The sequence below is a fragment of the Dunckerocampus dactyliophorus genome, chromosome 18 (assembly GCF_027744805.1).
Source record: "Dunckerocampus dactyliophorus isolate RoL2022-P2 chromosome 18, RoL_Ddac_1.1, whole genome shotgun sequence".
Lineage (NCBI taxonomy): Eukaryota > Metazoa > Chordata > Actinopteri > Syngnathiformes > Syngnathidae > Dunckerocampus > Dunckerocampus dactyliophorus.
This window is the reverse complement of record NC_072836.1, coordinates 3,271,292-3,297,853: the sequence shown is the minus strand read 5'-3', so window position 1 is coordinate 3,297,853 and position 26,562 is coordinate 3,271,292. Positions and strand designations below refer to the sequence as shown.

General features: G+C 46.0%; 1 protein-coding gene and 1 long non-coding RNA gene across 3 annotated transcripts in view; both read left to right on the top strand.

Moving 5' to 3' along the window:
* Positions 1-243: 243 nt before the first annotated feature.
* LOC129171772 (uncharacterized) lies at positions 244-6,216 on the top strand. Its single transcript, XR_008566829.1, has 3 exons — positions 244-500; positions 640-1,525; positions 1,588-6,216. It is a non-coding gene; the product is annotated as an uncharacterized LOC129171772 (long non-coding RNA).
* Positions 6,217-11,204: 4,988 nt separating this feature from the next.
* Positions 11,205-26,562, top strand: part of syt3 (synaptotagmin III) — a 33,562-nt gene continuing 18,204 nt past the window's right edge. Inside the window, exons 1-5 of one of the 2 annotated variants that reach the window (XM_054759481.1) lie at positions 11,205-11,476; positions 17,000-17,130; positions 18,227-18,552; positions 22,722-23,117; positions 25,029-25,137. In XM_054759481.1, the coding sequence (XP_054615456.1) occupies positions 18,402-18,552; positions 22,722-23,117; positions 25,029-25,137 (656 nt within the window). In that variant the 5' untranslated portion in view covers positions 11,205-11,476; positions 17,000-17,130; positions 18,227-18,401. Of the gene's footprint in view, positions 11,477-16,999; positions 18,553-22,721; positions 23,118-25,028; positions 25,138-26,562 lie in introns of both variants that reach the window. The other variant, XM_054759482.1, reaches the window with a different exon arrangement.

The window sequence follows — 26,562 nt, the reverse complement described above, 5'->3', positions numbered from 1 at the left end:
AGCATGAAATGTGCACGGCGGGGCGGCGGTCTAATGGGAAAATGTCTTAATTCCCTCATCTCTCACGGGCTGACAGCAAGAACTTTGCGTTGCCGTGGCGACGGCCGCCCAGGCGTGCGCCGTAATTAAGCGAGCCGCCGAACTCGCTTGGACGGCTCGTTGGATTTCCGCAAGTGAATGAGGAAAATCACGGTGCCCCCCGGCGGCCTCAGTGACGCCCAATGTTTGCGCGTGTGTGTTGGGGAAATGAGTCACCTCCTTGCCACTTAAAAAAAACCAAAAAAAAAACAGCAACTTTTTCGCCTGGATAACACTCATACTCTATCTTCAGTCAGGATCCCACTGGTCCACTAGCTCAAGACTCCCACTTAAACCCTGCACTTGAACGCACCACCAGCCTGGGCTGGCTCCCTGTGGAAATTCACCCACTGCAAAGGCCAGGAAAAGTGCAGCAGGTCACCAGGGCAGAGCACAACAACGTACCTCAGAGGAAGGATGAGGTGTGTGTGTGTTGACACCATTTTAAAAATGTGCAATGAAGGAAATGGTTACTGTCATAATTCAATTAGCCTATTTAGCAACAGAGTGTGTATTTGTGTATGAAGGACACGTTAACCCTTTGCCGTCTTCCCTGCGCAGCTCGAGGCAGACACTCTTCTCTTCGTGCTTCTTCCTCCTCGTGTCGGACCACTCAAGCGAAGTCCGATGCTGAATGACTTCAGCATCGCAGGTGAGGGAATGTGTTTGCTTGAGTGCTGTCAACCACGGGGAGCATCACAGGAGAGGACAACAATTCCTCCACCCCCACTAAGGCCAAAAACATTTGGATTCATAGATGCACGCGTCCTTGCATATCTGAACTTTGTCTTTAGCAGATGAATCAACATTAGAAAAAAAACAGTTGGTGAATCTGCACCACAATTTGATGCATTCCGTCTTGGCCCATGGCCCGCCCCCAAACAAAGCGTTGTAGAGACAGGTGGAACGGTCTAGACGTCATCCTAACTAACCAGCAAACAAACGGCTGACAAAACATAACCACCCTGGTGGAGGTAATAACCGTAAACACCCTCTCACCCAGTAGGCCTGTCGGTTTGGGGGCGTGGTTAGAGCACATTTTTGTTTCCTGGTTATGGGCCTGCAAAGCGCAGCAGCCCATTTTATTATTCCTCATACTTCTATTTATTTACATGTTACCGATACCAGTGGATGCATCGATTGATGTTGGTATTGCCGATACCGTGATATCAGTGTCAGATAGATACTAGACTGCAGGCCTGTCACGATAATCGATAAATCCAAAAAATATTGTCTAACATCGATAATCGATGATAATTTGTAGCACAATTATCAACCATGTGTGTGTGTGTATGTATATTATATATTTTTATATATATAGTTTTTGCTTTTGTTTACTTATTTTGCTCAAAAGGCCTGTTTTTGTTGTTGTTTTTCTTGGCAACATTCTGAGTCACCATGGCGTATAACCTGCTACCAACCTGCAAGGACACAACGCTGGGCGGAGGTAAGCAACAGATAAGCCCATTCAAAATCCCCTCTATCCTCTATGCCACTTTTCCTCACCAGGGTCGTGGGGCTATGCTGGAGCCTATCCTAGCTGACTTTGGGCAAGAGGCGGACTTGTTGCCAGCCAATCGCAGGCCCATCCAAAACATATGTTTATTTTTTTGTTGGTAGACTGCGTGTTTCTTCAAACTGCCTCAAACTTTGCGAAGGGAATGTGTTTTGGCCTCCTGCTAAATATGCAAAATATAAGAAATAACTGTCAAAGTGCAAATTCCAAGCACAACAATGACCATATTGTTTCATTAATACGGAAAATAAGCACGTGTGTACCTAATGTAGTGGCCTGTGAGTGTGTGCGAGTCTCAAGTGAGTATAAAAGATGGAAGGGAGTAAAGGTGTTTGTTTAGCTCGTTAAACAGAAAAGAATATGTTAAGAGGTGCTCTTTGTCATTGAGACCATAAAGGATAAAGACTCTTCATTGTAAACGTCAACCAGGGGGATAAAAGTAGAACTGAAGAATTTCCAGTCTGTAAAACAGGCACAGATGCACATATAATGAACATTTAGTGATTTTGTGACATTTTTCGTTGGGGGGGGGGGGGGGCTAAAAATCATTGACGATAGAAGCTGAAGGATGCGAGGAGTAGGAGGAGCTGGCAGTGAGAAGGTTAACTGAAGCTTGAACATCCGCTGCTAGCGAGAGCCAGATGGTCATGTGGAGCACTTAGAGCCACGTGCACAGCTCCCCCTGCTGGAGCATGCGTACGCGCGCGCACACACACACGCACACACACGCACACACACACACAGCTCACACATCAGCCTTGCAGTGTGTTAACATCGCTCACGATTCCCAAGTCGTTTACATCCTTCCCCCTCGCACTCCTCCTTTCATTTCCTGGTCTCGGTCTGATGCTCCCAGTTAATTGGCTGCTGTCTAATTGCCGCTCATTAGCGACACTAAGCAAAGATCTTCCCCTCTGTTTCTTCTTCTCTTCTTACTTGCCTCCTTGCCGCATCACTTGTCGCTGAGTTGCTCCACTTCCTCCCAAGTAGACACGACGGGCCTGAGTGAGCAAACTAGCTTTAGCAGCTCTCACAAGCATTATGGGATGGCAGGGAAGTCAGGTGATGTAACACAGTAAGAATACGCTGTAGATACAGGCTCTTCCTTAGACACGCAGGTGGAGATCCATACACGAGGGAGGAGTGCATACAGCTTTCTCGGTGGCGCGCTTTAGTGGCGTCACATGTCGACACTGTGATGTCACTGCATAGCAATGATAACAACAGCAGCAGCAAGCATAGTTGCAACAGTAGTGACCACGATACCAACGGGAACAGAGGCAACCACAAGAACATAAGCAACAACAGGAACAGGAACCCCGGGAAAAACAAGAAGAGAATGAACCATGGGGTGCTGGGTGGACGTTCATTTAGTACAAGCAATCGTTCATAACAGCATCTCCCAAATTGGCTGAATGGAGAAGCTGCCTCAGCAATGAGCACACTAACACCGGCAACAATAAGAACACCTGCAACGGCAACGAGAACAGCAGCAACGTGCACAATAGCAACCGCAGTATCAGTAATGGCAACAGGAACACCGACAGCCATGAAACACCAGCAACAAGAACACTGACATCAAGGAATGTAGCAAGAACAGCAACGACTACAAGACCAGCTACAACAAAAATGATAGCAGCAGCCATGAAAACCGCAACAAGCACAATAGCGAACAGCTGCACATTAACAGGAACACCGGCAACAACAGCAACAAGCACGGCAGCAGCCACAGACGCAATAATGGCAACAAGAACAGGACAAAAAAAACAGAAACAGCAGCATCAAGTACAGTAGCAAGAACAGCGACAACTACAAGAACACCAGCAACAACAAAAACGACAGCAGCAGCTACGAAAACGGCAACAAGCACAATAACACCAACAGGAACACCGGCGACAACGTGAACATCGGCAACAAGCACAACAGCAACCACAGTAGCAGTAATGGTAATAGGAACAGGGACAAAAACACCATCAACCTCTAAAACCGCAGCAAGAAGAACACCGGCATCGAGGACAGTAGCAAGAAGGCAACAATAAGAAACAGCAGAAACCAAAACAACCGTAACAGCAGCAAACACAATCGCCCATCCTGTTGCAAAGCCAATGATGTGCCTTGAGAATGATTTACAAGTCAGGAACAGGCCCTGCAGGATTAGATTAGTCTCCTGGCTCCTGCAGCCCCCAGAGACGAATGACACACGGCCAACGCCAGAGCGGAGACGACGGATCAATAAATATCATGGAGGGAGGCAGAGAGAGAAAGAAGTGTGTTTAAAATATGACTCCACTCCGACGCTGTCACAACCTTTCTGACCAACAAACGCACTCTCTCACTTTACGTGCTTTGCATCAGAAACTCATTGGTTGGGTCCAGACAAGAGTCGACATCTCTCAGGTTTATGGCTTCAGGCTCGCTGGCTTCACCTGCGTGAGGGAAGTTTGCCTCCACAGTTTTGATGAGTCATGCTTGCTCGTTCCAGAAGCTGTCCCGCAGCACTTGTAGGTCATAGGTGTCCATGCAGGTGCCTGGTGACTTATACAACATTCCTCTGCTGGGCACCAGAATGAACTGCAGGTCCTACTTCTTGGGATGATTCCACAAGTCCAAATTTATGGGAAGAGTTTTTGAGAAGGACAAAAGTGAAAATGAGAGTGAGTGATGCTTAAGGGGGAGTCTGGACAAAGAAGAATGAACGGAAGGAGGAGAGAGAGAGAGAAAGAAGTGGGCGACTGGGCCAATGAGAGGGTTGTCATGGTAACAAGTGATCATGATGAGGATGATCAGAAAAGCAAAGACATATAGAAGGCACATCATCACATCAGATATGATCTGTCGATGCCCGAAAAAGCCATTAAAATTATCAATTGGACGTTTCTTTTAAAATCAGGCGGCGTGGCTCACGGGATAAAGCGGGTTGTTGAGTAACCAGAGGGTTTGAATCCCGCTTCCTCCATCCCTTTGGCAAAAGACACGTCACCCACTTTGTCTCCCAGAGTCGCCCACACAGGAATGCTTTGCTGACCAGGATGCTGATCCGGTCCCCCAGGTTCTGCCCCTCAGGAGGACGGGTTCAATGCAGAGACGAATGTGACTGTACATTGGGACAAATAAAGTTCAATGGGCCTCATTCACGAACATCTTCTTAAAAGTCTTCTTAAGAAGTGTACTTAAGAAGGCGTGGGTTGGAAACTGCGCCACATTCACGACACGTTCTTAAGTAGGGATAATCGTTCGCACCGATGTTCTTAGGTTGATGAATGCCAACTGCGATGCACGTGTATGTAAGTCCTAATTTGCATAGGTCACTGCCTATTATTTCCTATATAAGGTCAAAAACGTGCCGTGCGCAACAGGCAGCTGGAGGCGGAGATGGCAACACGCAAGGGCAAGACTGAGGAGCAGCTGGACAACAAACGAAAGAAAAACTTCAATTCTACAGAAATAGAGGTGCTTTTACAAGGAGTGAGCGAACACAAGACCACCTTATTTTCACGTGTATCCACCGGTCATCAGGCCATCCAAAAAGAGTCGGCATGGAGCACCATGGCAGGAAACATAAATGCTGTTTCCACGGAGAAACGCACCACCGCAGAGGTTAAAAAGAACTGTTTTGACTTAAAATAGACTAAAAAAAAAAGATTGGACTGCACCGGGGGGATCTGGAGGAAACGGGAGGTGGGCCATCAATCAGAAACCAAACCATTTCAGAAACTCTAGGAAATATTTACACAATCATGATGGAAAAATAAAGTCAAAATACATAGTTTGTGTGTGACAATGTATTTTTTCTGTGGTTACATTTGATTAGACGCTGCCTAATTAATACAGCAGCCCCGTGCTCTGGCTCAAGACGTGGCTGGGGGCGCATGTCGTTATCTGGGGGTGCTACGTGCACAATAGGCACACCACGTTTCATTGCGATGTTATTCTGATGATCCTGCACACCTGCAAGAACAGAGAGGGAAGCCTGAAGCCTGAAGCGGGACATCAAATATTGGTGGCTTTCAGCAAATAAATCTAATGGTCCCTTTACATTCTCTCTCTGCGCAGCGCACGTCCAGCCAGCTACTTTTTTTTTTTTTTGGGATGAATTGGGATTTGAATACATATTTATCCATGGAGTATATTTTAGTTGTTTTGATGATAAATAATTGTTGGGATATTTTATTTGCACTACATTTTTTGGGATCAGGTTGCAAAATCCATCATGAGGGCGATTGCACATTGAAAGTGCAAGCTTTGCTTGTGCGTAAGAGTCCTCCTGAGCGTTCGTAAAATTTGTTCTTAGATCTAAGAACTGTGAGTTAAGAACACGTTTCGTGAATGCCAAAAATCTTCGTAAGAAGGCTTTACGAACACATTTGTGCTGAAGAACGTTTCGTGAATGAGGCCCAATGTCTTTAATCTGCTCCGCTCGTGTGATGTCTTGTATGCGTGCGATGTCGGCACAAATTCTTTGGGTTCTTTTGTCTCTTTGGACCGTTCGGCGATCCCTCCCCCCCATGATTACTTTGGGAGAGCTCTTAAGGCAAATGCTGCAAAAGGATGAGGCTCAGCCAACTGTACTTAAAGTATTTAGCTGGCTCAGGAGTTTTCCCCGGGATGGGTGTCAGGGATCCATAAAAGTTGAGTTAAGGCGGCAGGTGTGCCGGCACAGCTGCTTAGAGTCTTTCAGTCAGCTCCTGTGGTTCCAGTGAGGTCACTTTGTGTCTTCCCACTCGACGCACAAGCGAGGCCACAAGCTGAAATGACAAAAAAGTCCATGTGCAGTGGAACCTCTCAAGGTGACATTGCACAGTTCGAAACCACAAAACCACATGGCTTAAAACTTTGCACCGCCCCACATAAGGTCACGCATGGCGTCGGCGTAGCTCATCTAGAATCAAAGCCGCTAAGGCCTCAACTATCCTGCGTTTGTAGCTCATTCTGCAAGGCTCGTTAGCTGCTTATAGCACAAAGCTGGCGATCATCGGAGACCTTTAGCGCCTTGATGCTACATAAGTCCTAACCGTCTCCAGAAAGGTCAACAGTCTACTTACTTGCTGTTGCTCAAGTCTTTTCACAGTGACTGAGTGCTCTGCTTGGGTTGCCACGGTGATAAATTGTCAGCTCTTTGCACCTAATCTGTTTGCTTACCTGCGATGTGCAACTTTTCTCCCTTAAGTTTGAGCGATGACTAGCACGTAGGACGAATGTGAAGCTCTCTCGCCGCGTGTTGGGCAGGTGCCTGCTTGCTTCCGCTGAGAAAGTAAAACTTGCTGAGCGATGGGGCGACTCTGCGCCCCCGTCCGGCCCCAGGCGAGAGAAGACGGAGCAGACGGGACAAATACGCGGAATATTGTTTGCATCTGTCTCGCCTCGCCGGGAGGGACACCAGAGCCATGAACCTCTGCAGGGACGCATGCAAATCTCAGAGCAGCAGCGGCCTAACGGCTAATTGACTTTTGCAGCCCGTAAATAACTCTTGATGCACTTATCTCAGATGAGCAGGAGCTACTTCTTCTGCTGCGTGATGCTAATTGTGTTTTTTGCTACGTTACCATCCATCCGGCTGCGGAAAGTTTGGACAGAGAACATTAGCAGGGGGAGGAAAGGTGGAGTGTAAATGTGTATTCTCTGCATCATAAAGGAAAAACCTCCTTGATCCACCCGTGTATCCGACCACCACTCTGTGCAAACCCCGCCCAGAAAAAGCAGGCTTCGCTACACATCTTAAAAGGCAGCCTGGAGCTCAGTCAGAGACAAGCTGTAAGCTTGATCAGTTTATTTTTCTGCAGCGGATGGTTGTTAAAATGTGAGTGTATTGTTAGCACTGTAGCATCATGTATCTATGCTAGTGTCGCTAGCGTTCGTGTCCTCCCACTCCTGAATGTTACGTTGTTGTACGTGATAGATGGCGTATGTTACTTTGGACAAGTGCAGACTTATGTTTTGTAAATAGCGAGACACACACGCTGTTGGAGACTAATTATTAGACTAAAACAGGGTGACCAAATGTCCTGGTTTCCCTTTTTTTATTAGAAAGTGATAAATGTCCTGGTTGTCATTGTTTTTCATTAAATTGGGGCACTGCGTGTGACGTAATCTCAGAGAGGCTGCCGCGTGGGCAACTTTTTGAATTAGTGTTGGCAAAAAGTCAAAGAAAAAGCAAAACATGCACGGAGTTCAAGTGTTGTAAAGCTCACCACTTTGCGCTTTGAATTTCATGTTTTTTTCAATTTTTTCCAAAAATGTATATTAATTATATAAGCGACTCAAAGATGATGAAATGTATTCTACACTCGGTGTCACTGTCACTGTATGCTGGGTAAGACACACAAGCAGCAGACTTCGACAGGCTTTTAATGCAGGCACAATAACCCGTAATAAAAAAATACCTAAAAAAACACAAGCTACTGTTGCGGCCATTACCAATGCAAAGTTGAAACTCGACTCTTAAGCCCTGGCGTCACTTTCTGTCCATCACTCCTTCAGGTCCCTTTGGAAACACATTTATCGTAACACAGACAAGCATGACTCTTATTTATGTACCGTGTTCCCTCGCTACATCGCAGTTCACCTCTTGCAGATTCAATGTTTGGCGGATTTTTTGAAGTGCAATTTTGCAAATATACAAGCATTGGGTTCGCGTCCTTGTGGTGTATTACAGCGATCTATCGGTGCTCTGTTGTAGGTGTCTGTTATTGTATTTACTACTGCTACCAGTAGAGGGTGTTGTGTACTCATGTGAGAGTTGGAAGACTTGTGCAGCTCCACCTAGTCTCAGTAGTCTCAGTAAGTGCCTGTAGAGCATATTAGGAACCCACAGTAGACAATAGCCGGCTAACTATAGAGCCATAAAAGTTCTTATTAGCTAAGGGAGAACCCAACCATTGTGTTCTGCATCCTGATTGGCTGTAGACCATTGTCAATCTAGCTCTGTCGTGCCGTTTCCTGTTGTGGTCAATATTCAAACTTGCTAACTGTGTGAGCTGCTTACCAACCACCAATAAACAGAATCTTCGGTTCAAGGAGTAGGGCGAGGAGGAGGACGACGACTGCAGGAGCAATATGTTTTCACAACGATACAAAAACGCTACAGCCGAACGACGCCAGGACGAGGCGTGGTCAGAGGAGTGAATACATGTGAGTCACTCAATAATTTGTGTCCAACGTAGAAGCTTAATCATTAACGAAATGAAATTTGAACTCTGAGAGTGTTTTAAACAAGAGAAATGTGAGAAAATGTTCATGCCTGTCTGAGAAAAGTGCATAAAGTGTATTGTGAGGGGTTTTACAGCCTTAAAACATATATGATAATTGGAAACAAAGTTTGCTACTTCGCCGACTTCACTTTTTTGCGGTCCATTTTTGGGAACCTATTCCCCGTGATTAATGAGGGAACACTGTATTAAATGTCTTATTTTCTCTTATGTCTACTATATTGGGCAACAGGAGTGTAAAGGTGACTATATATCTAATGTTAAAACCAAACCGTATTTAGAAGGTTCTAAACAGGTTTTCTCTGCTCAAACTATGAAAATATTCCATTTATAAATCCTATTTCACAGAAATTCGCTTATCATGGTTGGGTCTGGAACCAATTAACCGTGATAGATGAGGGAGCACTGTATAACAGAGGAGACATACTTTAATTGTATTGAAATAGGGCATCTTTGAGTGCACTTCCAGTATCATTTGAGTATTTCATTGGTGGGCAGAGTGTCCTGGTTTTCGCTCATCAAAATATGGTCACCCTGTGCTAAAAGCGCTTTTAAACTGATGATTTTCCAGCATCAAGGCTAGATTTTGGACAACACACTTGTTAAAAACATTAAGTTAAGACAAAGGCCGCCATCTTCATCCATGTTGCCATGGAGCTCGTCTCCTCCAGCATTTCTGCACTTGTGTGATGTGTAGACAGGCATGCAGCTGTGTGTGTGTGTGTGTGTGTGTGCGTGTGTGTGTGTGTGTGTGTGTGTGGCACAAGCTTCCAAGAGTGGATGATTTGCTCCAGAAAGTGCTGTCACGCCAGTGCCTGTTTGCAAGAAGACAAAAAACAAGGTTTCTGGGTTGATGCAGGACATGCTGCTGCTGTTTTTGCTTTTTTTCTCCCCTATCCTCAATCGGATTTGACGGTCCACTCTTCATTATCATCATCCTCCCCTGCTGCTGCTGCTGCCTCTGTTGCGCATCTCTGTGTAGCCCAGTTGTGTTGTGACACATGGCATAGGTCACTGTTTACCCTCAATTATTGCCTGCAGGGTTCCAAACACTGATGTTATTCCGCCTCCTCTCTTTTCACCTCAAAGTTGATGCTTCAGTCGGTGGTAGCAGCTTTTTGGGTTTGGAGTGGTGACAGATGAGTGACCGACACTTTAGTGGGCATGACAGCTCATTAATTGAGGATCGATCATTCAGAGGAATGGCCGAATGAGAGGCGACACTGTGACGACACTCCGTGATATCATCTCTCACTGGCCACTTCATTGGAACTGCTGTTCGTTATTGTTATTCCAGGCCTTTGCTTGCATTTTGGGGGGTCTTAACATGCATAAAAACTGGAATGGTCAGTTTGGGACAAAACCAGGGGTTGTATTTTGATGAACTCCTCTTAGGAACTGTGACCAATGGATGCAAACCTTCTCCAGGCAAGGAGAAAGCCATAAGGTGCGGATCCAGGATGTTTGAAGATAAGTTTGTACATTATCGATGCTGATCCAGCGATTCTTCGGCCTTGTGTGCATGTCTACCATCTTCTTAAAGGCAGGATTGTCCTTTGTGGGACCAGGTGGTGGATGTGTACCTCATGTTGTGACGAGAAGCACGTGCGGGCCATGTGGCTCCGTCGTGGCGCCGTGCCCACCTGCAGGGGCACGTCTTGAGGGGCAAGCACACGACTTCTCCTGCTGTTACATAACCACCGAGCGTTGGCGCCGGGCCCAAACCCGCATGCTCTCTCCGGGGCGGATTACAACCTCTGCGAGATGACAAGGTCCCCCACCACCCCCGCCCCCCGCAGCGTCCACCCCTTCTGCCATCTAATCACTTTGTCTGATAACTTTGATGAGATTTCTCCTGATGGATGCCGTATGTTACAGAGACGGACATCTCGCTGACATTCCAATTACATTTTCTCGCCGCCTGATCAACAAATCAAATTAGATTCTCTCCAGGAACGCCGCCGTGAGGGACGCCATTTTGGGTAACGAACACGCTCAACGCTAGCATGTGAGTCCTCGTTATTCTGCCTTGATGTGTTAGCATGGAGCAGGGGAACCACACAACTCCTAATAAGACTGTCTAATCTTGACACCCCCTCCCCCAAAACATCCCTACAACGCCACCACCAACAGAATCACACCTCCAGGGACCCCTGCAAGAGTATTATGGTTGTTAGTACCTAATCACACCTCTAATAGCACAGAGAAGATCATATAGGTGCAGCTCCCCTCTGGGCTGAGGGGCCATCACACACACACACACACACACACACACACACATAGAAACACCTCACATAGATCAGTGTGTCTTTAGTAGAGGAGAGAGAGGGAGGAGAGGCGGTGAATTAGTATTCCGAGCACAGGGAGGGAAGCTGAGAGCGAGCATCCAGGAGAGGGAGACAAGGAGGGAGGAGGAAAGAGGAGGGAGGGAGCACCGATCGTGAGCGGAGCAAAACACACAAGGAAGGTAGAAACATTGGAGAACGCAGCAAACAGGAGAGCCGCCGTCGTTTCTCTCTGCGCGAGCGGCACACAGCATCTCTATGGAGGCAGAGGCGCGTGCGTGAGGGCTGGAGGGAGGGAGGGGGCGGCGGAATGCTCCTTTCTTTTTTCTAAACGTCGCGTCTGACAGGAGAGCTGACCTGACAAGCGGAAGGATTTCTGCACAACATCCAAGGTAAGAAAACGCTCACCTTTTCCTGCTGCTGCACGTCGTGCACGCTGCACATCACGCGGTGTGTGCGCGCTTGCTTGCATGAATGTTTAATGTGTGCCGTCCATATTGCTTTCCAGGCGCGTGCGCGTCTTGGCAGCGTCTGATGATGATGATGATGCTTCAACTTTTGTTTATTAGACATAACGCCCGACAGACAAGGTGGGGGGGGGGCTCACAAGGCAGGTTGACCCCCCCCCCTTTCCCTTGCACCTCTCACGGCCACGCCCCTTCACCATGAAAGAGCTACCAATTATTATTCACGCAGAAAGGAGGTCCACCAGTCCAACAGCTCCACATAGATCTGCTAGTGAGCTGGCGTGTCCATATAGAGGTATACGGCCTAGAGCGGATCTCACGGCTCGTTATTTACGTCCGGCGTCTATTATGGGACACACTAAATAGAAGCGAGCAGCAGGCCGAGGCCCGGCAAAGCTATTAACGTCCAGTCAATAGACATTAATATCCCTGCCTCCGTCCCCAAAGACGAACTGGCCAGAAGACACCCCCCCCCTCTTTAAACCTGTCAGACTGCAGTCTAAGAGAGGAAGTGATATAAAGGTCATGACCTCTACGGATGACGGACGCCTTGTCCATTGATCAGAGACACGGGCGGTTCACATGGCCGCGGACGCCTTGCTGACAGAGCAAGCGTGTAACGGGCTTAAAGCCCTATAGAATAAAAGGCCCATTTAATGATGACTTGCAGGTACAGACGGCAGACAGAAGCAATAGAAAGCAGATGAAACCTCTCGTTAGGCATAACCAATGGATTAGCAAGCTAAATGAGACACAACTCAGTGGCATTGTTAGCCCGGAACAAAGACATGAAGGCGATACGCAGGCTTTCACTTCCATCAGCTTATTGATCCACAGCATTCCCCACTGGATAGAACAACAACACCTCGCTGATATTTTCATATGTTTAGGGATATGTATGTATATATGTGTGTCTATATGTGTATATATTTACAGTATATGTATGTATGTAAGACAAATTCTCAGAGGGAGTCAAAATTTTAAATTGAGGTGCACTCAAAACTTGCTTATTTTATGCAGTGTTCACTCACTGCTACATAATAAACATGTAAAAAGATAACTGTACAATATTAACTTCATGAAAAATAACGGAAAATAAAACCTTGCACTCATGTCCGTCAGTGATAATGATGATGATCGGACACCACATGGTTTACGTCATTCAGGATTTAGTTGTCACTATACTTCAATAATCTAATTACAACGATTAATTTCAAAATATACAAGATCCTTGTAAAGATTTCTGCAGGTTAGGACGTGTCATGTCGATGACATCATGTTATTTGCATAACTGGCCATGACGCATGTACATGTCATTTTTTTAATGGACTCTGTGGGAGACAAGTGAGCAGGATACATGAAAAGCAAAACAAATATGTTCAGAAATGCAAGTTAGCTTTATTGTATTGCTTCTGCGTTTTGTTTTTGTTTTTTTTAATGCCACAAGCAAGACTGAGCCACCTGTGAGTGCTTTTAGACTACTTTCACACTGTAGGTCAATTCAGAGTTTTGTGCTCATATGTGACCTGTATCTGATTTATTCATATCAGTGTGAACAATGTTCAAGTTTTTTTCAAATGCGACGCCAACCTCGTTCGTATGTAGATGTACTGTAGATCCGTACCAGAGCTGTATCCCAGCTACTGCAGTCTGAACGGTGAGGTCGCATATATGCGACCTATATGTCACGGAAAGGTTTTGCCATGCTTATCGGGACTTGGATAAAGGCACTCACCGATGTAGGCAAAAGTTTATTCTTGTCATCCGAAAATTATAAAAAAAAAAAAAAAAGGGTCAAAGGTGTCAGAGAGGCGGCTCATGTTAATGTCCCACCACTCCTGGCTTCGACATCCACCCACTCCTCGGAACAGATGTGGCAGCAAGCTAAAATTCTTTGTCCTCTTTCTTCTCAATCTTAAAAATCCTTGAAATTGCCACAAATGCGTCAAGCAGAGCACAAATCGAGGTAATGTTTACATCCATAAACACACGTCAAAACGTGTGACGTCTTGCTGTTGCGCATGCGCATAACTTCCCGGATGCTTGGCGTTCACATTGACAAGTCACATTTTTTGGGGTAATGTGAACAGCCACATAAAAGATTGAATTTTAACAAGAAAATCTGATTTGGGCATCACAGCCTGCAGTGTGAACATAGTCTCAGATGGGGGGTGGCCCACAGCAGCGAAGAGCGACACATGCTTTCATGTTAGTCCCGAAAAGTGTCCAGTAAGACCAGAAAAAGTTGCCAGATTTGTCGCTAGTCACGTTTTTGAAAATAAGAATGTAGAAGGGTCTGTAAACACATGATTCTTCTTCTCTGGTGGAGCAGGTGCGTATGAGGTGTGTTAAGAAGCAGAGCTAAAGTGCCATCTACTTCTTTACAGACAGTCCCATCATAATGTGTTTATGAGCAAGGGCAAACAGGTAGCGCCAAATCTATTTGTGGCGGTCCACATGAATGTATGGGAAACATCTAATCTCTTCAAGGCGTCCTAGACTGTGGACATAATAGCTAGATGCGGTTATTAATAATGATACCCGGAGCTCGTTAGTGATTAATTGCAGGTCATTGGCTGAACTTCTGGCCTCATGGTCGCCTCCACCGATGCTTCTTTTTGTCTCTTTTCTCCTAAAATGTACCCCCCTGCCCCCCGCCTCCTCCATAGCACGCACCGTAATGAGATGGTGACTTTGCTCGCCGCCGTCCATTCCCACGGTGACCTTAGCAGTCAGCTGGAAGCTCGGAGGCTCTCTGAGGCTATCGATCCTGAGCTGCGCGGCAGTCAATGGAGAGTCCGTGGGAGGTTTTTTGTTGCTGCGTGCGGCAGTAGAGTGTACACAAAAGAGTTGTGGGGTGGTGGGGGGGTTTAGCGTCCTGTATGCGCGTGCATGTTAGTGCTCGCTGTGGCCGAGTGGTTAGCCTTTTTATCAGCCAGGGAACCATACTTGGTAACCCGAGTGCGTGTTTACGACAGACCTTGCACACCTCGACTATGAGGCAGGAGAACCGCACCATTTCACACAGCCCATCAGCAAAGACAATAATGACATAATAATAATATACTCACATTTTTGCTGCAAATAGTGTGTCTAAATGTGGAAACTCATGACATATAACCTAAGTACATTTGAACATGATTGGAAGTGCCTGAGAAAGTGGACAGGGAAAACGTAGTGCTCTTTGATCACATGGTTGATTATGAACAAGTGCATTGCAAAACACAGCAGCAACAGAACCAATGTTGTAATAGAGGTAAGGTTCACATAATCAAATGTGATCATATGCATTAAGTGTTTGGAAGGTAACTTAAAAAGGTGGAGGTAGGCACAATGCACTGTGCTGATTGGTTTACAGAGAATGGTCACGTCCAGAACGTCAAGAAGAAAGATGTCCTCCATTGTTGTCCTTGGTTTAACTGCATTTAACTTCCTCTTCTTTGTTGAATTCATTGGTGACGTGCTCTGTCGCCATGTTACTGTATGTCGTAATCATAATATTTTGGGAGGCTTTACCATGGAAATGAAGAAAAATCTGTCCGGTACCAATCTGAACCGACCTGGTAAATGGAAACAAGACTAGCACCCAAACCAAGTGGAATGCTCTTGGTCTGTTTTGAAATGAACCAAATTGTCCTGTGTGGTGGAAACGTGGCTTTAGTGTTGCACCGCCCCTCAAAACAATTCGCTTTACTGCCCCTTCGTCTGTCTTGTCCATCCTGCTGATCTTCATGCTGGCATTTGAGGCGGCGTCTCTTTGTGCCAGACAGCCATTGCTGGGATTGAGACCTCCTATTGAAAAGTCACTCAGACAGATTTACTGTCCTAATGGGGGGAACACACAGGGGCGGGGCTAGATGTTAGCAATATTGGATTTTTTTTCCCCCCAATTTTGGATTCCACTGCGCTGTCATGGAGGGATAAATAGACTTAAGTGCTTCTCCTTCAGGCGGACAGACTGACGTGACTGTCGGTGTAGCGTGCCGAGACAATTCAAAGCCAGCGGGGGCATTTCTCCGTTTGCATCTTGTTCTGAGCGAGATATGCCTAATGCGCTGATTGATTGATTGATTGATGGATGGAGCCATGAGGAGCACTTTGCTGGGGAGCTGCCACTCAATGCAAAGACTGATGTCTCCCCCGAATGACACGCGCCCCACGATCAATAGTCCTCTTTCGCTCCGACACGCTTGGAGACGTCGCTGCTTTTGTGGGGAGGTGAGCTGACCTTCCGCCATTGTTTTACCTTTGATTTATTCCTGCCAACCGGCCTGGGCCTTATTCATTAATTAATTCTTTTTCTATGCTACGTGTCCTCACTAGGGTCGCGGGGGCATGCTGGAGCCAATCCCAGCTGACTTTGGGCAAGAGGCGGGGTACACCCTGGACTGGTCACCAGCCAATCGCAGGGCACATATAGACAAACGCTCACATTCATACCTATGGACAATTTGGAGTCTCCAATTAACATAATGTTTTTGGGAGCCGGAGTACCCGGAGAAATCTCATGCAAACTCCACACAGAGATGTCCAATGGAGATTTGAACGCAGATCTTCCAGCTCTCTTGACTGTGTGGCCACTAGGCCACCGTGCGGCCCACTTATCGGCAAACAATATGAAAGAGAAATGAAAAGAGAGGGAGTCCTGACTTTTATCCTTGTGGTTTTCTTGCAGGCCTTTCTACCTTCTTCAAATATTGACCCAGGCTTGTCCAGGCTCCTCTTCTCCTCCCAGGACTCCTTATAACAGCACACCGAATCCATGACCCCTGTAGCTTTTATTAGCATTCAGTCATCGTTATTCTTAATTATGCGACAGTCGAACGGCCACTAATGGTGGGCGTGTCCTCTCTGAGCTTTATATGATGTTCATTTTCTCTTCCTAGGTGATGGCTTTCCTTTTCTTTGGCGCACTGCCGCTTGGGAGACATAATGAAGAGTAAAAAGTTAGCCAACAAGGAATCAGTGTAGGACATAGACTGTATCCTATAAGTAGTTCTCTAGCGAGTCTCATGTTTACGGACCGAAATTCAGTTTTTATTTTGAGGCAGGGCTGACAACAACCTGATGTGACGTCACGTGAAACCCAGCAATGCGGCGGGTCACTGTCCCACACGGCGCCTTTGCGAAGCAGACTGTAACAGCCCAAAGTGAGCGTCATCGCCCAGGCAGAGTTGTGATCCAACTCGTGTGTTGTGTCCCGTGAACAGTCGCTGGAGACGTTCGGACTGTAAGAACTTCAAGTTCTGACCCGCTTTTATTTAGACAGAATTAGATCAAAAATAAAACCGTGGAAGTTTCTTTTGGATGAAAGGAGAAGCTGCAGCACAAGGCCGTCAAACCCTCCGCTAATTATAATTCTACTGAGCTGTTTTTTTTCCACCAACATCACGCCTGATGTTGGTGTCCTTATTTTAGATGGAGCTTTTGTTCTGTTTGTTCTTCCAGGTGATGTCAGTGAGCTCCCAAAGAGTCGTTCCAGGAAGTTCATGCTGATTGGTGGCAGAGGAGCGCTGAAGGCCCGCAGGACTAAACCAAGCTGCTTGTTTGCTCTTTAGTAACACCACCAGATGCTAAAGGTTACACACACACTCCAGGCATTAAACAGTAAAACACACGCAGCCAAGCAGCGCGTCGCCTCAGTGGATTCCACACGCCCCCCCCCCAATCCTTGAGAGCCTTTGTGACATTAAGACAGATCATGAAATGTGTTAACTTGGGCTTTCCCTTCACACACGCGCACACACAAAGGTAACTCTTGACTAATGTCTGTTTTCTTCTCACGTCGTTAAAAACGAGGAACAAGTTACCGCTCCTTTTCCATTTTGAACCTTTAAATACTTTCGTGTTGTTGTTCACGATATCAATTGCTCCTTACGTCACAAGCACACACCGTCTCATCTTCGACAGCTTTTAGACTAAAAGAAATACCTGTGGCTGGCATTCTAGTAGAACATCCTGGATATGTTGGTAGAACTTCCAAGTACAGCATTCAAGTAGAACATCCCATTATGACATGCATCCCAGTAGAACTTCCAATTGGAACGTCTACAGTCTCCTCATAAAATGCTGTAGAGGAAATTTCCAGTCCTGCATCCCAGTAGAACATCTCAGTGGAACCTCTCCCAGTAGAATGTCCAAGCACAGACTCCCAATAGAACATCCTGGTAGAACCTCCCTTTACGACACAAGCATCCCAACTGAAAATCCCAGTATTTCTTTCCAGTATTGCATCCAGATAAAACATTGTAGAAGAACATCCAAGTTCTATATTTTGGTACAACGTCCCTATAGAATGTTTCAACAGAACATCCCAGTAGAACAATTCTCAATAGTGCAGCATCCCAGTAGAACTTCCAAGTGGAACACCTACAGTCTTCCAATAAAACTCTGAGGAAGAAATTTCCAGTTCTGCAACCGCGTGGATCCTTTCCCAGTAGAATGTCGAAGCACAGGCTCCCAATAGAACATCCTGGTAGAACTTCCCAGTACGACTGAGCATCCCACCTGAAAATCCCAGTAGCACTCCCTAATACAGAATCCCATTAGAACTTCCCAGTCCTCATATAACATTGTAGAAGAACATCCCAGTTCAATATTTTGTGAGAACTTTCCATGGATGGTGATTTTGTCATGCTCCTGCTGTGTTCTTGCTCCAACTGTGTGTGTATCCAGGCAAAGTGATTCGGGCGTGTCCCTCTGTTCTTGATGGGCCCGTCTTTCCGGTCCACGTGATCCAGCCCGAGACTCCAGTGAGCCGAGCCTCTTTGCTCCACTTCCCGAGGACGGGCGGCAAGGGCTGCGCTGCGATTGGTGAAAGTGCGGGCAAGAGTGCGATGCAGATTGGAGGATGTCGGGCGACTGGGATGAAGACTTGTGCAAGAAGGCGCTGATGTTGGTGGAAGAGCTCTGCTTCAACTCGCCGCGTGGACACAGCCAGAGCGAATTGTGCCAGGAGTTCAGCTACCTGCTGAGAGGACGCAACAGACAGCTGGATGCAGGTACGTCTTCCTGTCACTATGTGGACTTCCTCTACCGCTACGGCTAAAGGTAAGCCCTTCTGAGGGTGAGGGTGAGGGTAAAGGTAAGACCTATTGGGGCTCGGGGTAAGCACTACACACCGACCCAGGTACTTCTCAGTCTGAATGAACTCTAAAGGTCAAGTGTCAGTACTGAAGTGCTCAAACTGAGACCATTCATCCAACCATTTTCTTTTGCTTACCCCAGTCAGGGCCGCGGTAGGGAATAGGGAAGCTCAGACTTCCTGGTATCCGGCCACTTCTTCCAGTTCCACCGGGAGGACACCAGGCCTGCTGTGAGACATAATCCCTCCAGCGTGTCCTCGGTCTGCCTAGGGGCCTCCTCCCGGCTGACCATGACTGGAACACCTCACCTGGGAGGCATCCGGACTAGATGGCTCCTCTCAATGTGACGGAGCAGTCCCTCCTGGATGACCAAGCTCCTCACCCTAAGAACCTAAAACTGAGACCCAGCCTTGGAATTCCAATCCCCCCGGTGGCATGTTACCTTCCAGCTAACAAACGTATATGAATTTTCTTTATTTGCTTTATTTGGGACCAAAGGAAAGGTGCATGGCTTGGCAGTTAAGCAGTCAAAGTGACTCGTTCTGCTGCGTACTGTATGTAATTATGGATATTCATGATGCCTATTGAAGGAAAGTACATGTGAAGTACGCTCATGAAAAAGGACGTTAATGGTGTTTGCTAGAGGCACACCACAGCAGATGTTTGTCATTATATACGTCAACGCTAGGAACATCAGCGTGAACGCTGAAGGTACGAGAAGACAAATGTCGAAAAGATGCTTAAACATGCTCACGACTAGAAAACATAAAATATTCATCCGCGTATCTCGACTTCTTTTACGAGTCCCCAAAGAGTCTCGCTGCAACTCGGGATTGTTAGCGCTGAATGGATTTCACATTTGGAACCAATCAGAGTAGGAGGCCGTTGTTTGAGTTCCCCCGAAGCGAGTGCAGCACGCCGTTATGCAGATTAGTGTGTAGATGCACTGTGGCTCAGCGTAGATTAGCCTGGATTGGCTGCATTCTGCCTCGGGAGATTTGGACCAGCCCTTAAAGAAATGTCACGCCGTGGTTTGAGGCATCATCCCCCCTCCCCCTTCGCTTCCCGGCTTTGTGTCGGAAGTCTGGGAGGCCTCTCAGGACCGGGATGGCCGCGAGCTGCCAGCGAAAGACTTGTGTAAGCAGCAGAGGCAGCTTTGATGCGCAGTGACTCCCAGTGGGCTCGACTCAGGAAGTGATTGACAGGAAGTGTCGTCAGAGGCCTCCAGTGTCGTGCCCCCTTGGGAACGTATATTTCTATACGTGCTTTAGCTACCTGAACAATGACTTTCTGGGGAAATGTATGTGAGTAAATGGCGTTTTTGGTGTTTTTGATTGACGTTGCACAGTGCACTGGTATTTCCTGGCAAAGGTACGGTTTGTTAGGTTCAGACACGTTACATCATGCGGTTACATTTGTACAATTCAACGCATCAGAAAAGGAGTTGGCAGAAGAACTCTAGAATTAGGCAGCGGTAACTATACCTTATTTTTGCCTCATTTGAGGGTTAAATTTAGCATTTTAGCACTTTAGCGTTTAGTATTTCAGTCTTGTTATGTCATTTGTCAGCACCAATGCCTTGATGGCAGGGGTTCCCAAACTTTTTATAGGCGCGTACCACTTCAGACATTTGACCTGAAGCCATGTACCCCCTACTCCAGCACACTTCAAAATCATAAACCTTTTTATCTTAATTAACTTGACACATTGAACATAATTCATTGGTCAGTTAATTTTATAGCAATCCGGGTCCAAAATGTGTCTTTTGTATGGTCACTTTTTGATAAAGTTTCACATGAGCACTAATAAATAGATCAGTAATCATCCTACATCTTTTATTCCAGTCTGATTTTGGCATCCTTCTGTTTCAATGGTTTGCATTTGAGCGCCACTTTTTTTTGGTCCACTCACGACTGCTATGGTTTAAGTCTGCATATTCATTTAATACCAAAGCCTGATTTGTGACAGGCTTTCATGTCTGCGCCGTGTGGGGATTGGAACGCCAATATTAATGAAATCTTCAAGATGAAACACTCTTAATGCACAGAATAACCATCAAACTTACTTATTTGTTCATACGATGCACACAGAGCAAAGAGCAAAGAACAACTTCATGCTCTGACTCCTTTCTGTGAGGCATTCAGGCGCACTGAGCATTAGGCGCCAATTGTTTTTCATTTTTATTCACGTAGCCCCTATGACAATTGGTGTTCCACTCTGGGCGCCCGCGTACCCCACTTTGGGAACCTTGGCTTTGTTATTGAATATCGATAAACATCCCATCTCGACAGCTAGTGTTTCATGCGACAGGTTTTATTTTAACGCCACTGCAGTGTTGAAAATTATTTTTTAAATGTTAGTGTGGCCTCAGCCTTCCACTCGCTAGCCTTTGATCATCGGGAGGAATCGTGTCTGCTCGGGAAGGTGCCTGGACAAATGGCAAGCGGCACGTCCTGACAGTCCCGGCACACGTTTGATCACAGCCGAGCAGTATGGCTGCTTCCTGATGTGTCTGCCGCTACGTCTCAGCCTGCTTGCATTGTTTTTTTCCCCCCACTCCTCTTGCCGATCGATACATGAACCTTTCCCAGGGCCAAGCCCCACCCCTTGCCAGGCTTGGCCCTAAATCACCGCTTGTCTCTCCTTGGCGCACGCCGCACCGCTTGCATCGACTTCATCAGCCTCCTCGGGCCAAATGAAAAGGAGAAATGGATCCAGTCAGCGCCATGTGTCCACTTCCACACGTGCAACAATCCGTCTCGCAGACTCCTCCTTTTGTCTCCTTACGCCCTTCTATTCCTTTCATCTCCTTAACTGACCTCCACACTCGCTTGTCCTACGCCTTCGAAAATGAACTAATCATCCTCCAAACTCCCACGTCTCTCTCCTCCCCCTCGCCGGTGATATCTGAGGAACAAGTGCTGATTAATGACATACACAGACTGATGAATAATTGACTGGAGGGAGGGATGGGGAGGGATGCGAGCCAGGCGGCATCATGGGAAAAGGACTAAAAGCCAGTAATGAGGCGTCTGTAGAGGGACGCGGGGGGAGACGATTCAAGGAGACTCCTCCTTAAATGCACAGGAATTCTCTCTGTCGCTTGACAAGGTTCGGTACATACTCCATGGAACGTCTTGAAAGAGAAGACGACCTTGAGATGCGAAAGTGTTTTTTTTTTTTTAAACTCACAACCACCTTTGCCAACTTCAACTTGGAAAGAAACTTTGCCGAGCCAAAATGAATTTTTTTTAAAGGAGAAAAATTACCTGCACAACAGAACTAAACATCAGAACTTACGCTAAAGTAAATACAGTTTGAGAAATTAAATATTTCATTTCATCCAAAAAGCTTCTTCAGTTGAAAAATTTTAAGTGTCGAGTTTCCCTGTTTATGTCCCTGGTGGGTGTGGGTGTTTTTCCTCATAATATTATGAGTTTATGCTCATAAAGTTGTGACTTTTTCTCTCGTTAGAATACACCCTTTTTTTAAACGTTATTTTCTTAAAATTACAGCATTTTTTTTCCATTTCTGCTGTTTGTTTTTTTAATTGTTTCTTGTAAATTTTCTCCTCATAATTCTGACTTTATTCACTTAATATTTATACTTTATTTGTTATAACGGTGTAACTTCCGCAATCTAATCTTCCAAAAATGTTTGGTTTGCTTCTCATAATATTAAGACTTTTTTTCTTTAATATTTCAGCTTTATGCTGCTAAAATTACTTTCTTTTCCCTCCTAATATTCCAACTTTATTCTTTTGAACTTTTTCTCATTAGATTACAACTTTTTGCTTTTGATATTTGCACTTTATTCTTTTTTGTAATTATATTTTTAGAATTTGCCATGGCCTGCAAATAGCCCCCTGGCTGCACTTTGGACACCCTAGCAGTAGGGGGATGTGATGTGTTGTACCCACATTGGTGCCCCCTACAGGAATGGAGTGCAACATATCATCATTTGTCAATCAGTGTTTTGTTGTTGGCCTTGGCGCCTCATTGCTCTGAGTGACATTCTAGTCTAGTTTGTTTTAAAGGAGAGACTCCTTGATGATGTCAATGTCTTCTTGTCTTTACTGCCTGCAGAGATCTCCGTCAGTCTGCTGTCCGTCATCGTCACCTTCTGCGGCATCGTCCTCCTCTCAGTGTCTCTCTTCGTCTCCTGGAAGCTGTGCTGGTTGCCATGGCGAGACAAGGAAGGCGGCGGCCTCAGCTTGACCTCAGGCTTGCTCCCCGGGAGCGCCGGCGTGGGGGGTTTGGGCGGTGCCGGAGGTCCATCCTTCTTACCCCCATTGTTGCAGAGGAAGGAGGGCCACTCGTCCTCCTCGCTATACCCCTCCCTCGGCCAGCAGGGGCAGCATCACCCCCACTTCTCTGATCTGGTGGGGCTGGAGAGGGGGGAGGTCGGGGGCGTGGTTGGGGGCCCGCACGAGACTCAAGAGCACTCGTACCTGGACATGGACTCTTACCCCAACAATGCTGGTGAGAGGAGAAAACACACTCGCATTGAGACGTGCATGGTGCTGTCCATGGTGCTGATCTCCATCCACTGCTTCTTTTAGCACTGGACACAACTTTATGTACACCTGCACTTATACCTCACAAAATCCACTACAAGAGCTGTCAGTAATACAATTATGCACAATCATTGTCATTTTTTATTATTTGTGTGGGTGTAGAAGTGCATAGAAAGCTAAATATGACATTAGTGTACAAGCAGTATATTACTGTAGTTGTATAAGCATTCAAGATGCACAATATCTTTTTTTCTCAAACAGATACCGATAACTTTTTTTTTAGATTTAACTGTAGCTTGTGCACACCTGGAGGTAAGAAGCACTCGAACATATTTGGACTTGACCAACTGTACCTGTTAATTTGTCCTAATCAAATATTATGACATTGCTACTATCACATCACTACTATCAGGAGAACCAGAGTATAAAGCGGAGGGAGCCACCTGCTGTGGCGCAGCAAAGTGAACTATATTATAACACATGCCATGAGCAGCCGGTGTGCCGCTATGGAGGTCAGGAGAGCCGAAGTATAGAGCGGGAGGAGCCCAACAAAGTGCACTGGCAAACTTTTTGCACTTTTCAAATGCCGCAGCACAACAAGCCCCAAATGTCATAGCAAAGTGGCGTTTCAGGTGGCTGATAGGTTTTTTCATGTGCTCTGTGATACCACTAGCAGGTGAAATGTCTCTGAAGTGAATATTTGTTTACAAGTGAGCTCAGGGGAAGTTACGGCAGGCCGTTAACATCACAGGCAGGAGAAAAAATAAGCGCTTCACTTGCTAACCTGCACAGTATGGGTAAACTCAGCTCTTTTGGAGCTTTTTAAAAAATTATCGGTTATCGGAGCTGCTTTTAATGTTATCTTTATCGGTATGATGTCATAATTCCCTCATATTGGCTGATATCTTTTTTGATGTCTTTTGTAAAGACACATTTTTCATTACTACGTGGCCAACAAGGGCTCCAAACACAAAAATGGTCCAAAAACCAGGCAAGGCAAGTTTATTTATAGAGCACACACCAAACACCACACAACACCCAAAAAAACATGCATAGGAGAAACGCTGTAAGTTCACAGAACAACGGGGAAGTTAGCCATGCTACAAGGGGCACCAGACCTGAGGGATGTCCATCTTTAAAGAATTAATGCAATATAGATGTAATATTTTACAGTATTATGGAACAACCAACCGATTTTTACGACCATGTGTTTAACAAAAGTGTAAACAAAAAGGTATCTTTACATTCTGCCAACTTTCTTCTGGGCATCCTGCTGGTGTATTTAAAGACTGATATACCTCAGGTCTGGCGCCCCTGCTAGCCGAGCTCACTTCCTGGTAGCCTAGTTAATGTCCTGTTACCCTGGCTAACTTGCGTTGTGTTGCAGCATTTCTTTCATGCAGTTGTTTTGGACGTTTCTATGTGTTTTGGCATTTGCAGCATTTTTCATTTACAGTATTTTCATCCTGTCAGCCACCGTACATTAGTGTGTGCCTAATGTGTGGCCAACGAGTGAGTGCTATAAATACTCAGCCCTGTGCGGCACTGCTGTCTACACCATGGCGTGATGTGTGGGGGGGGGGGTGTTGATGCTCCCACTGGTCCTATTAAAAGATAACAAATCAGTGCCTGCTTTTAGGATGTTTTCATGTCAGCAAACACTGATGACGTTGTTGCTGCAGACACAAAGTGTTTATCATCCTACTTCACATTTGCACTGCGTTGCTCTTTCTGACTTTTAAGTCAGTTAAATCAATGCCATCAATGACTCCATCCTGCAATAAATAACTCCCAGCCACCGGCGCCACATCCCTTATTGCAAGTCATTAAAGCTTCTCCTCCTTCTTCTTTTTCTGCATATTTGCAACTCTGCTAGGAACCCTGAAGCTGAGCCAGACATCTCCAGACGTCCCCAACTCGGAGGGGGGCGCGCACCCCCATAAAGACCTGCCCAACGCCCTGTCTCAGCAGCAGGTCACCTCCAGGTCAGTGTGCATCACCGCTACCTCAGCTCATTACTGGAAACGTGACTGCGGGGGACAATAAGTCACGTTGTTGAATCATCAGTCACTGCAAGGACAACGCTTCTTATTCAGCACCTTGCTGCTAAAAACTACTTCTTATATCCATTTCGCATGTGTTTGATCTCATCTTGTAGAACAAAGTTAGATGGATAAATACTTTATTGATCCCGTGGGAAATTCAGACCAATCCAGGACCTCACAATACAGTAGATTTTAAGGGTAGGCAAGTTAAGAAACATATAACAAATGAAATTTTAATTAAATAAGCATTAAAAACAGTACACAAATTATACATCCCGCCACAAATACACATTATAATGGGACTGTGTCAATATCGCGTGTCATTCCATCTCCGTATAGTAGATGGCATCCTAACTCTGCTTCTTGTTGGAGGAGAGAACGGTGTTAATAGCGACTATTCAGAACCCCCCACATGTTGTTTTTCAAAAAAAGCGACCGGCAAACACGTGTCTCTCTTCTCAACAAGCAACAGGTGCTCCAGTTGCCCCTCCCACATCTAGAAAAACTCACAGGCGGCTTAGTCTTGTTTGTGACATTGTTTGTATTTGTACTTTATTTGTACTTTATTTATCCCACAGCGGGGAAATTCACTTGTTACAGCAGCAAGCAAGATACGCAAGTAAAGAGTACAGTGTAAAGAATGCATATTGACTACAACATGGTTCAGGTGGTGCAGGTGTTGTAGAGCCTGACAGCGGTTGGTATGAAGGACCTGCGGAACCTCTCCTTCTTACACCGTGGGTGTAACAGTCTGCTGCTGAAGGAGCTGCTAAGGGAAACAACAGTGTCATGTAGCGGGTGAGAGGTGTTGTCCATGATGGATGTCAGCTTAGCCAACATTTGTAGTTCTAAACATGTTTTGATGTTCATGTTTTTGACTCACTTTTTGGCCACGTATGCAAATTGGACGATTATGTCAGCACACCTCCCAACTCCAACCTAACACCGCCACAAATAGATTATAGTCCTCTGGGAAACACGGAACTGAACTAAGTCATAATTTTTGATAATCTTTTTATTTTGTAATACAGTGTTCCCTCACTCCATCGCGGTTCACCTTTTGCGGATTTGCTGTTTCACAGGTATATATTTTTTAACAGCATATGAACACGCATTGAGTTCCGCGTCCTTGTGGCGTATTAGAACGATCTAGCGGTGCTCTGCTGTATGTCTGTTATTGTATTTATTACTGCTACCAGTAGAGGGTGTTGTATACTCATGTTGAAGACGTGCAGCTCCACCTAGTCTGTGTGTTTACGTGCCTGTACGAGCAATTAGGAACCCACAGCAGACAATAGCCGGCCAAATATAAAGCCACAACAGTCCTTATTGGATAAGGGAGACCATTGTCAATCAATCACCTTC